Source organism: Castor canadensis, chromosome 15, assembly GCF_047511655.1.
Source record: "Castor canadensis chromosome 15, mCasCan1.hap1v2, whole genome shotgun sequence".
NCBI classification, from domain to species: Eukaryota; Metazoa; Chordata; class Mammalia; order Rodentia; family Castoridae; genus Castor; species Castor canadensis.
This window is the reverse complement of record NC_133400.1, coordinates 71,739,964-71,753,037: the sequence shown is the minus strand read 5'-3', so window position 1 is coordinate 71,753,037 and position 13,074 is coordinate 71,739,964. Positions and strand designations below refer to the sequence as shown.

General features: G+C 35.8%; 1 protein-coding gene across 1 annotated transcript in view; it reads left to right on the top strand.

The window, feature by feature from the left end:
* Positions 1–13,074, top strand: part of Myo3a (myosin IIIA) — a 205,286-nt gene that overhangs the window by 61,909 nt on the left and 130,303 nt on the right. The window contains exons 6-9 of the mRNA XM_074056480.1: positions 620–696; positions 5,270–5,415; positions 9,041–9,106; positions 12,021–12,176. Coding sequence (XP_073912581.1) covers positions 620–696; positions 5,270–5,415; positions 9,041–9,106; positions 12,021–12,176 — 445 coding nt within the window. The remainder of the gene's footprint in view (positions 1–619; positions 697–5,269; positions 5,416–9,040; positions 9,107–12,020; positions 12,177–13,074) is intronic.

Below are 13,074 nucleotides of genomic sequence, written 5' to 3'. Positions count from 1 at the left end.
TGTATATAATTTTTATGGTTTTATGTATAAGTTAAAAATATATTCAAATTTTTTTAATGAACTGATTTTATTAATGGTTTTTGGTATAAATAAATGTAGTTAATTTGAAATTTCCAGTCAGAACACATGTGACCTGTCCAAGGTTAATAGCAGATAATAATCTTACACATATTCACAAGTCAGCCTACTACATATCTAACACCATATAAAACATTCTCACATTCACCAGAATTTGTTAATGGGGATGTGGAGGAGGAAGCACTCCATTCACATAACAATTACATGCCAAAAATATGTAATAGGGACCAGAAAAACTATTTAAAATGTAGAACATTGGGAAAAATAGTGATCAATATGATTAGGAGCAGATTAGAAGCCAGCATGGGGGAGCTAAGATCTGAAGTGGGGTTTTAGGGATGGGCAGAATTTGGATATGAAAAATAAGGGGACCGTTCTGCATTTTGGCTCTACATAGATCATGATATAGGCTCCTTTAAAGTCCAGTGGGCAGCTTTGAGGGAAGAGAATTCTAATGTTGATTTGTAAGAAAAATTACACCAGTTGGAATCTGTTTGCATGAGTAAGTAATGCAAGGAGTAATGTCCTATCTTCCTTCTAGGTGTGTCTGCACAGCTCACCAGCACCCGGCACCATCGGAACACCTCTGTAGGAACTCCATTTTGGATGGCTCCTGAGGTCGGAGAGAATGTTGAAGGAAACTAGTTTAATATTCAATCCTTTTGACTTTTCTTTTCATGTGCACTCTACCTCCATAAGTGTTTTAGAATGCACAAGAAGAAAATGTCAGTGTTGTTAGCTTAGCATGGGATTTTTACATGTGTGAGGAGGAACATGGGAAGTACTCAGTAAACAAGATGTAAAGGAATACACGAATCAGTGAAAAATGAACGAGTAAGCCAGATGAAGTAAAGAGACTACTTACAGGTTTAATTTTTCATTAAATTCACCGTTAATTCTTTAGCATGTATCTATATTACAGGTATTTATGTTTGGTTCTTAAGGTATACTAGAGATGTTATGGGCTTTGTTAGATGGGGTGAACCCATCTAACAAAGGTCAGGTCCAGCCACCTTTGTGGCATATTGGGTCACCCACCTGGGGTCTAAGACAATAGTAGAGTCTTTTCCTTCCTTACCCTGGGGACATTGCTGATGAACTGTGAAAACAGTTTTCAGAAGTCATATCCTATACCCACAGTCACTATTTAGCACCCTTAATCTTTTAAACTATGTCTCAAGAAATAACACTTACTTTTGAAAACTCTACAACTATTGGGGAAAGCTCTGTTACTTATCTACAATTTTCTAAGGAGTGAAAAGCGAAGTAATTTAAATGCTATATTAATAATGCAAATTCTGCTAATTAAATTTGCAGATTAAATCCTAGTATACCCTTTTTCTGTTTGAAAACAAATTCAATTATTACTTTAAAAAAAGTTAAAATGTACATTCAACATAAAATATGGAGAAAGGATAAATTATTTTAAGCAGCTTTATTTTTAAAAATCCAATCAATTAAAAAACTTTTAACAGGGACTACGTTTTAGAATAAAAATAGAAAGCACAGCCATTAAGCAAAAAACTGAATAAAAAAATCACAAATGAGAATGTCTTTAGAACTTGCTCTGAGAATCACTAGTACTTTTAAAGTTTCTGAAATATTTACAAAAATTAGCAGTCAATAAAAATGTAGCTATATAGCAAATACTGCATTTTGTTTTATATGTTAATAATAAATATAAATAATAGAGCATATAATTATATGGCTATAAAATTAGTACCTAACTGTATGTTTTATATGTTCATTTATAGGAGTAATGCCATTAGTATATTTTTAAGTTTTCCATTTGTTGAAAACACTACTTAATATACAGTTACTAGGGCTGGTGGTGTGGCTCAAGTGGTAAAGCATCTGTCTACCAAGCATGAGGTCCTGAGTTCAAACCCCAGAACTGCAAAAAAAAAAAAAAATTACTGGACAGTCATTTTTATGTCATTATTTATTATTGATAAACTTATGGTAGCACGAAAAGGGTTTGAAAATTCTTTCCTGATTAGTGAACTAATGGCTATTAGAAGGGAAAAAATCTCCCTGCAGTTTTTTCAAACCATCGTATAAATATATGCTTGAGATTTTGAGAACATTCCACTCATCTCTTTGTAATAGGTACTTTGTTATCTTGAAGAAGCATATAACTGAATGATCAGCTTTCTAACCTCAAGATATCCCATACGTAACACCTCTATGTTACTATTTATTTATTTATTTATTTTTGCAGGATTGGGGTTTGAACTCAGGACCTTGTGTTTGCTGGGCAAGTGCTCTACCATTTGAGCCCTGCCCCCAGCCCTTTTTACTTTAGCTATATTCCAGAGAGTATCTTGTGATTTTTTGCTTGTGCTGTCCTCAGACCATAGTCTTCCCTCATAGCTGGGATTATGTACTACCACACCTAGCTTGTTCTTTGACATAGGGTCTCACTAATTTTTATTACCCAGACTGGCCTCAAACCACAATCCTCCTATCTGTGCTTCCCAAGTAGGCGGGATTACAGGCATGAACCACCATGCCTGGCCCAATACTTCTATGTTATTTATGACATATTTCTAGGAATTAGAAATTAAAAGGTAAACAAATATAAATATATTCATCATGATGACATAAGAGTACTTCAATCTTTTTAAGGCCTCAGAAACAAACTTGTTGAAATCAATTATCAGTTGAACAATGAAATTCTTGATTTGGCATCTTTAAATTTAAGTCTGCATCCGAGGCAGTGTTTGTCAGTTACAAAAAACAATCCTTCCCAAACTGGAGTGCATGTGTGCCAAAAAGAAGGGATCAAGGGAAATAGTGACTGTGGTAGGTGACCATACAAAGTCTACAAATCACACTTTGGAGACTGAACAGGGTTGGTTGTTTTAAAGAACCCAAGAGAGCAAGCACAAACCAGGAATGCTCCAGGCAAACTGGGACTAAGTTCATCTGTGCCCATGGGTGGTGTTAAAAGACCACATGTTGTTAGGAAAGAAGTGATGGCATAAAAGAAAACATTATTTTTATACTAAAGCAAAGGTACATCATACAACAAAATGGAAAATTATATGAAGGTATTTTTTAAATTGTTAACAGCTTTGTAGAGATACAAGTCCCATACCACACAATTCTTCCACTGAACACGTGCAGTGTTCAATGTTAGTGCATATTCACAGGATTGTGGATTAATCTAAGTTTGGAACATTTTTGTTCCCCTAAAAGAAACCATGTACTGTTAAGGAGTACTCCCCATCTCTTCCCACACCCCTGCCCTAAGCAACCATTGATCGGTTTTTAGCTCTATGGATTTGCCAGTTCTGGACATTTTATATCAATGGAATTATGCACTATTTATTGCTGTGCCTGGCTTCTTTGATTTAACTTAATATTTTCAAGGTTCATCTGTGTTGTGGCATTTATCAGTACTGCTTTTGTGGCTGAAAAATATACCACTGTATTTATATGTCACATTATGTGTATCCATGCATCAGTTGAGGGGAAGTTGGGTCATTTCTACTTTTTGGCTATTATGAATAATTCTGCTCTGAATGTTTGCCACGTGAATTTTCAGTGTGGACCATAGAACTCTTATGCTGGTTTCTAGTACTTTAGGCTGTGTGCTCAGATGTTAGCAGTTCAGTAATATTAAAATTACTGTAATATTAAAAGTATTTTGGTGGAAAATATTGAGAAGCACCATGTAAGATGATGTCCCCCTCATACTAAGTTGGAAAATGATATTCCCTCACGATTTGTATATATATATATATATATATATATGTATATATAAAACATATGTGTTAATACACATATGTGTATTAATGTATGTGTGTATTTATTATTGCCCTTCAGGTGCTTAGAATTGATCTGTTCATGGCTTTCTTATTTATTTGACCTTGAACTCACCAACCCAGAACCAGAATATTCCCAATGGTACTTGCTTCTGTCTTGTTCTCTAGCCCATCTTCTTGTCTCTTCTAGAGAAACTGTCACCCTAAATGTTGTACTCATCATTGCCTCCCTTTCATTTTTTAATCACACTAATATGTTTATATTTAGATGATTTCCTGTCATTGCTTTCAGTGTCAGGTATGAATAAAGACTGACTTATGAAAGAGTCCCCCTTTCTGAACAATGTGTGGAAAGGTCACACACTAACCTCCAGTGTGCCAACACAGGAGTTTTTTAAGTGGAATCAGAAAGATGAGGAAAGTTGTTCCAGACAAAGCCTTCAGTGCTTGACTTTACATATCAATTTACAATACTTTAGTTAAATTACACAACTCTAATCTGCCATTGTCCCCAAATAACTTTTTATGTTTTTGTGGGTTGGCATTCACGAAACATAAAATTTTTTTAAATATAAGAAAATGATTTTCAAAATGTAAAGCTGAATTTTCTTTTTGTGATCACTAATGTAAACAGTTATCATTTCCAGGCCATCTATATTTACATATTTAGAAATAAATTGTGAAATAATTATTGCAATAATTTTTCTGTATGCTACTAGTTCATAATATTGCAAAAGCAAATCCCCTCCCCTCTTTTTTCTTGTCTCTCAATTACATCCTTTTGGAGAGTGGCATGTTTTTAAACATGGTTGTAAATTTATAACATAGTGTAGCCCAGATAAGCGGTTAGTAAACCTTCACCAGTGTTTATTTTTATTCGGTTTACTTTTGTATTATTATTGATGGCTTGAACCTTTCTGCATTCTTCCAAACTTGCTTCATTTCTCCCTTGGCCTTCTAATTGCCAATAAAGATCAAGGCCATCTAACTAGACTGCTGTCAAGTTTATTTTGCTTTACTTCCTTCACTTTTAATTCTTTATCTCTGTTAGGTGAATGTCTATTCCTCATCAAATGTCGAGTGACTGCCATTGCACAGTCTTTAGCTGTGTATTTGATCTCATCCTTTTCCATTTAGGACACTGTCTCTTTCCTCCTTTTGTCTTACATTTTCAAAAATATTCCTTCGCATATGCTTCTTCCATTATATTTACCAACCTGCTAACATATTCTATGTCCTCAGAGTAAAAATACTATGACTCATAATAATTTATAGCTTATTCTTTTCTTTAAATTACTGTTTTTATCTTTACTTGTAGCTATCAAACTTTACTGTTGAAACACTTAAGCCTTTTTCTAAATGCTTTGCTACATGCATATTAAAGACACAGATTTTACCATTTTGTTATTGTCTTCTTCTAGGTGATTGCATGTGAGCAACAATTAGATACCACTTATGATGCCAGATGTGACACGTGGTCCTTGGGTATCACAGCCATTGAGCTGGGAGATGGAGATCCACCACTAGCTGACCTGCACCCCATGAGAGCACTCTTCAAAATACCAAGGTCAGATGACTCACATCAGTCTATGCACTGTTGCCCATTTTTCTTCCTCCAGCCCCTGACTTCTCATCATGTCCATGAGGAAAATATTCAGATATGCTCCAATCCAGCAATTAAAGTGGAGTGGCATGGAGAGTTCTTCTTCTAAGACTATATATTTGTTTTTTAGTTATCGAAGTAAAAGAACTCCCTCTTGATAGCCACTGTGTCTTGCTCTTTCAAATCCTTTTTGATTTGCTCTAGAAGATAGCAATTCCTCCCACTCCTTAAGGTCTCTCTAGTGAGTCAGTGAGACACCTGGTGTTGATCAATACAACAGTGATTTGCTTCACCTGCCAATCCAGAAATTTGTAAGAATTCTTGTTGCTCAGAACGTTAAAACAATGTTATTAGTAAGAAAAAATAAGTAAAATTTATTGATAAAATAACAATGATTTTGAATACTGCTATTTTGAATATGTCAATACAAAATAATACAGAAGAGTATCCTCTTTGTAGCCACAAAGTACTTCACCATCTGTACAGAACCCTTCCTTCCAATGTGTGTGTATCAACAAATTTTCCTCTGCTTATCCTGCCACTAATTTCTTTAAATACCATTTTATATATGTTAGTTCTAGATAGTTCAGAAAATGAATATGAAAAAGTTTCCTATCTTAATTACAGGTTTTCATTTTTAAAGGCTTCAAGGACTTTGCCTGCTACCTTCATTCTAATGGAAGACACAGTTACAGCTTGGGATGACAGGGATCCATGGCAGAGTGGTGTGTTACAGTTTGTCACTACACTCTCCATTAAACACATTTTGTTATCTCAACACCCGAAGACACAGAATCATATGTACAAAGTCCTGGCAGTGGGAGTGTTCTAGTCCTAAAAAAAATACCAATGTTCCACTTCATGGAATATGTCCAACGGGTTCATTTGAAATATTTCACATGTAGATAAATTATTATAACACCCAAGCATTTAAACTTGTTGTTAATTGCCCTTGAATTTCCTCTCTGTGTATAGGTTCTGAATTACACTTTAGATATATATTATCCTTTACATAACAGTTTCAATGTTGTTTCAGGCCTTATGCTTATGCCAAATAGGCTACCTATTTGGTAAGTGATGTAACAAGATTATAGAAAAGTGAGGAAAATCTTCTATATACCAGCTCCAAGACATTTTATTAAATTTAAAGAACATAGGGAAAAATTGTATTTTCTTACTCCTGTTGCCATTCAGTATGTAAGATGAAGCTCTGTTTTTCTTGAACCCTTTTAATTGTGGGCAATCACCATATTTAATCAAATGCTATTATCTTGGTGATAATACCATGTGCAGGAATGATGGCCACCATGATACATTGTACCTTGGTAAAAGTCCCTTGCCTAGTGATTCTGGAAACTGTGTCAAGTTAGTTATCATTTATTATTTGTACCACCAATATATCTCTAAAATAGAATTCTGAGAATATTGGCTGTAGAAATATGTGAAATGGAGATCTGAAAAGCTACCCCATTCTAAATTCTATAAAATCATCAAAACTTTCTTATACTCAAAGCAAGCCAATAAATCTCATAAAAGGAAATTTTCAGGGGACAAGAAATAAAACAAGATTGTTGGCAAAAAAGAAGTACTTCTTTTAATGTGCAAATCAGCAGTCTTTAAATAGTCCTGAGGATTGTGAAATGAGCTTAGACGTGATTTAGGGTAGATGAGTAGCTGCACTTTTCTTTAATGAGTCTGTACAAACTGTACATTAATTTCATTATAAGCTATTTAAGGAGTAATGCAGAACTGAAGACAAAGTATTTCCATTCCACTAATGAAAAAAAAAAGCTGTTAGAATTAACATAAAGCAGCACTTCAGCAAATTCAGCTCTCATGGTTGATCAATGTTGCTTGATTACAGAGTTAGATCAACCTCATTTTCAAGTGATGTTCCTTTGTATGCATGGACGTGCCAAAAAAGAAAAGATTTGTTCAGCTTCAAAATGAAAAGAATTAATGACAATCTTTTAAGTGACATTCAGAGCTTTTATAGCTAATAATACTTTCCAGTTCCTTGCTTTTGTAACAGTTTGTAATACTTGTTTCCTGCCATGTATCCAGTAACAAAAGAACAATTCATCAAGGCATTGTACTGTGCCCCTCTCTTCTGCAGTTGTTCTCTATTTCAAACAGCCCTCCTTTCAGGTCACCTCTGAGCAAGCTGGGTAGTCAGTCCTCGGAGACTTCTGCAGGACTTTGAGAAAGAAAAATCTTTACCCCAGGTTTCTTTTATTATTATTATTATTCATACGTGCATACAATGCTTGGGTCATTCTCCCCCCTGCCCCTACCCCCTCCCTTACCACCCACCCCGCCTCCTCCCTCTCCCACCCACCCCCTCAATACCCGGCAGAAACTATTTTGCCCTTATCTCTAGTTTTGTTGAAGAGAGACTATAAGCAATAATAGGAAGGAAGAAGGGTTTTTGCTAGTTGAGATAAGGAATAGCTAAACAGGGAGTTGACTCACATTAATTTCCTGTGCATGTATGTTACCTTCTAGGTTAATTCTTTTTGATCTAACCTTTTCTCTAGCTCCTGGTCCCCTTCTCCTATTGGCCTCAGTTGCTTTTAAGGTATCTGCTTTAGTTTCTCTGCATTGAGGGCAACAAATGCTAGCTAATCTTTTAGGTGTCTTACCTAGCCTCATATCTCCCTTGTGTGCTCTCGCTTTTATCTTGTGATCAAAGTCCAATCCCCTTGTTGTGTTTGCCCTTGATCTAATGTCCACATATGAGGGAGAACATACGATTTTTGGTCTTTTGGGCCAGGCTAACCTCACTCAGAATGATGTTCTCCAATTCCATCCATTTACCAGCAAATGATAACATTTCGTTCTTCTTCATGGCTGCATAAAATTCCATTGTGTATAGATACCACATTTTCTTGATCCATTCATCAGTAGTGGGGCATCTTGGCTGTTTCCATAACTTGGCTATTGTGAATATGCTGCAGTAAACATGGGTGTGCAGGTGCCTCTGGAGTAACCTGTGTCACAGTCTTTTGGGTATATCCCCAAGAGTGGTATTGCTGGATCGAACGGTAAGTCGATGTTTAGATTTTTAAGGAGCCTCCAAATTTTTTTCCAGAGTGGTTGTACTAGTCTACATTCCCACCAACAGTGTAAGAGGGTTCCTTTTTCCCCCTCATCCTCGCCAACACCTATTGTTGGTAGTGTTGCTAATGATGGCTATTCTAACAGGGGTGAGGTGGAATTTTAGTTGGTTTTAATTTGCATTTCCTTTATTGCTAGAGATTTTACCCCAGTTTTCTTTGTTTCCATTCTGCTAAGAATTTATGTTTTTCCTTAGGGCTCTCAGGTAAAGGTGAGAAGATTTAAAGGGAAAAAATTAATAGTTGGAAAAATTGGATCATATATTAAATGCTTGCAAAGAAACAAGGAACTTGTCATTTTGTATAAAGAATAATTAATAACTAGTATCTTTCTTTGAATTGGAGAATGGTGGCAGTCTTTGTACTGGCAGAATCTGTGATTATAGTAATAATGTTAGTCTGACCAGCTGTGTTTCTCATATTGCACTGACTAACCAACATACACTATCTAACCTTGGTTATTATTTTCCCAGAAATCCACCTCCAAAACTAAGGCAGCCTGAGCTGTGGTCAACAGAATTCAATGACTTCATTAGCAAGTGAGTAACAATAATCTTAAAAAAAAAAAAATCCCACAGAGGTATCATCCTGGCATAACTGTGAAAAGTGCCTTTTACAACTGTGCCACATGGCTTCCAAATCAGCTCCTATTTCTTATTTCTCTCATTGTTCCAGCAGTTTCTTTGCTTTTCTTTTTCCAAAAGAAGCATCTGTAGTGTCTTCTGAATGTTCATCATCAGTCAATGATCTCAGGGTCGAGTTTATTCACATACCTATACTGCTTCTGTGGACACTTAATCATCCGTGACATGCTCTTCTGTTCACCTGAGCAGCAGCTATGTCTTCAGCAACTCTCACCTGCTCACCTTCCACCTGGCTAGTCAGTCATTTAACCCTTCATTTCTCTGCATCACTAATTCCCATTACAGTCAGAGAAATTTCACTGCAATCAGCGAATCAGAAAATCGTACTTAGAAAAACCTTATGCATTTGAAATGCAGGGAACATTTTTAATTTGACAAATATTTAGCACGAGCACACAGCCTCCATATAATTGATTAGAAAAACTAGGAGTCACTCATTTACAAAAATTTGTCCCATAAACCTTTTGCGTAATTTTTTGTGTCTTTACCTTAAAAAGATAAGAGTGACCCTGATGTAAATGAGAGGGAAAGGTCATTAAGATTTAGTGTGCTGAACTCCACTCAGAAAAAGGTAGAAAAGGCAAAGAAAGCAAAGGAAACAGTCATACTCATGCATCCTGTTATCATTAGGTTTCCTACCAAGAATATCTGCTTATTCTTCTACAGACAAGAGATTTAGATTGAAGAGTTGGTGAGAACCCAAGATGAATCAATAATCTCTTTTTCACTATGTATTACTAAGTATGTGCTGTGCACAATGTCTACCTACTAAAGTGTCGTCACATTTCTCAAGTCTTTTAGGAAAATCACTGGAACTGTGAAGGGATCCTCATGATTCATAACGTCTGCCTCCCGTCTACCAGATCTTCCGTGTACATCCTCACTGGAGCTTGGGTTGTTTGACATATTTCTCACAGTCTCCTGGTTTCTTCCAGGCAGTTAGTATTCTGTCCTGTGTGCTTGTATTCTGTTCCTCTGCCACTAGTATTTTGATGTGCGTCTCTCTAACTGGACAATAAGCAACTCTAGAGGAGGGTATGTGCCTCCCTCGTCACTGTCACTCCAGTGTCCGGCAGAGTACCTGGTACACATTAGCTATTTGATAAAGTTTTACTTTAATAAAATAATTTCCTATATGACTGTTCTGACCCTATAGATGTGAATGCTGCAGATTTCAGAAATTGCTGCATTTTCCCAGACTAAATGAACCCAAGAACGCTGTTCTTGTTTTCAAACACTGTTGTCCTTATTTCTTAGAATATTTTAGTATTCCCTAGGAAATACTTTTTGGTTAACGATCAATGAAATAAATTTCCAAATCATCATCCAAGGAGTACCAACCACACTGACTGTGAATTACACTGCTTAAGCCAAGAACTCAGCCCCGATGGCTGCAGCCCTCCTCCTCCTCATTCTCTTACTTTTTTTTCTTCTTTTATTTTAATTGCGGTACTGGGGATTGAACTCAAAGCATCTTGTTGGCTAAGCAAGCGACTCTATCACTTGAGCACCCAGTTCCTTTGTTTTTAGTTTTCATTTAATTTTTTTTTTCAGAGAGAGTTTAGTACTAACTTTGCAGGACTACAGTCCTCACCTCAACCTCCCAAGTATCTGGGATTACAGGAGTGCACCAGCAGTCCTTTTTTGCTGATTTTTTTTTAATTCCCCAAATCACAGACCAATGTTTTCATAACATCTGTATGTCTAGATTTGAAGGGTCTTGGGAAGTTATATAGTTAACTCTTATCCAGAGCTTAAATCCTTCTTGAACATATGCACCGAGTAGCACTCAATCAACACATATCAGTAGTAAAAGTAATCAGGCTTCCCGGGACAGCGGATTTCACACAATGAGCCTCACTTGAAAAGTTCCTTTAAACTGACCTGAAATCTTTCTCTCCTTTTAAATTTTTTATTATCATATTATTGTTGTACTGGGGGTGCATTGTGATACAGAAGTTCTTACAATATATCATACTTGAATTCACCCTCTCCATCATTCTCCTTTTTTTTTTTTTTGGCTGGGGTTTGAACTCTTGGCCTTACTCTGGGTAGAGAGCTTTCTAAACAGAAACTCTACCACTTGAGTCACTCCACCAGTCTTAGTTTTTCCTTTGTAAACACTGAGAACTAGTTGAATCTCTCTTCAAAATATTTGAAGACAGCTGTCATTGCTGATTAAACAATCTGTTTGTTCTCATGCTCTACCTGTGAGATCCTGGCCAGCACTCACCAGCCTTACCCTTTCTGTGAATATACTCTGGTTGAAGCTAGGAACAGGTGTAATATTCATTAGTACATCCCCTACCACCTCAAAACACACCTGCTGACATGGAATTCAAACATCCTCAGCAGATGAGCCTTCTCTTAGTTTCATCACTAGAAAGAAATAGTTCAATCAAGAAGTCTTTAAAAGCATTGTGAAAAGAAAGTGAAGTCTGTGTTAATTTTAGATAAGTATTAAGACTGTAATGACGTCATTGTCATTTATCTTTAGCTATGAACTTGGAAAGGGGACTTTGCAGTGGAGACAGAGTTTAATTATCTGCCAGCAAGCGGTAATGCTTGCTGGGAGATTAAGACAGTAGTATCCAGTTGAAAGTTGGTATCACGACAGCATCATCACTCACAGATGTGTGCACTTTTGCAAACATTGATTCATTCTGTTGTGGCCTCCTATTTGGGGATGTGCTTCAGCTGAGCACTTGTGAGGAACATCACTCTCTTAGAGTTGTTTTTTAGGCTTCTGAGTAATAGTTTCAAAACTGTAACTTTTCTAATCCTTGCATGTCCTTTTCTGCCAGTGCAGGTGCTTGACTAAAGATTATGAAAAGCGTCCAACAGTGACAGACCTTTTACAGCATCAATTCATTACTCAAATCGAGGGCAAAGATGTGATGTTACAAAAACAACTAATGGAATTTATCAATATTCATCAATGCGTGGGAAGCACAGAAAAAGCCAGGTAAGTCCAATACCTTAAGTTCCAAGGTTCAGAGATTATCTAAAGACTCAGAATAGTTTTATAATGCAATCAATAATTGAAGGTAATAGAAGAACTCATTTAGGTTCTCTGCTTGTGATTCAAAGGCAATGGAATATTTGCACAGTGAATGTCCCATGTTGAGTTGCATCCCTTTGTTGGTGAAATTACTGGCAATATTTTTTAAATGACTTCACCAGATCAAAAATTGTACTTTCATAGGTGATTAGTGTTGGTACAAATTTTCTTTATTTTCTGGTCTTTTGTAAAGATATGGGATTTTAAAAGGAACATACATCTTGAAAGAATTTTTGACACTATTGTTTGCTGGACTCATTTTCCTTGCTTAAATTATACTTAACAACATTTTAATATCGGTCTTCATACTTCCTATTTAGATTTTTAAATTGTATATTTGTTTATTTTAGGGAATTTGGAAGATACACAGAACATACAATATAAAATTTTAATTAAGTATAATATTTAAATTTATAACCTTTTGGTACCTTTTATGTTTGAATATACGTTTTTATGGCTGAATATACACATCAGAATTGGAATAATACTCATATGTGTTTGCCACCTGTCTCCTTTCACTGAATAGTGAATATTCATGTCATTAAGTATCCTTCTACTGACAAGACTTTAATGGCTAATCATTTCCCTGCCTGATGATTCAATGATTGATTTAAGCTATCCTCTATTAGACAATTAAGTTGTTACTAAGTATTTTTATCTTAACAAGTAACATTGTAATGAACAGAGTTCTACAGGAATCTTTTATTGTTTCCTTAAAATAAAAATCCTATAGAAGCTACTGTTAAGTCAAATGTAATTTAAACCCACTCTTGAGAATGCTATTCATCTCATCTCAGAAACA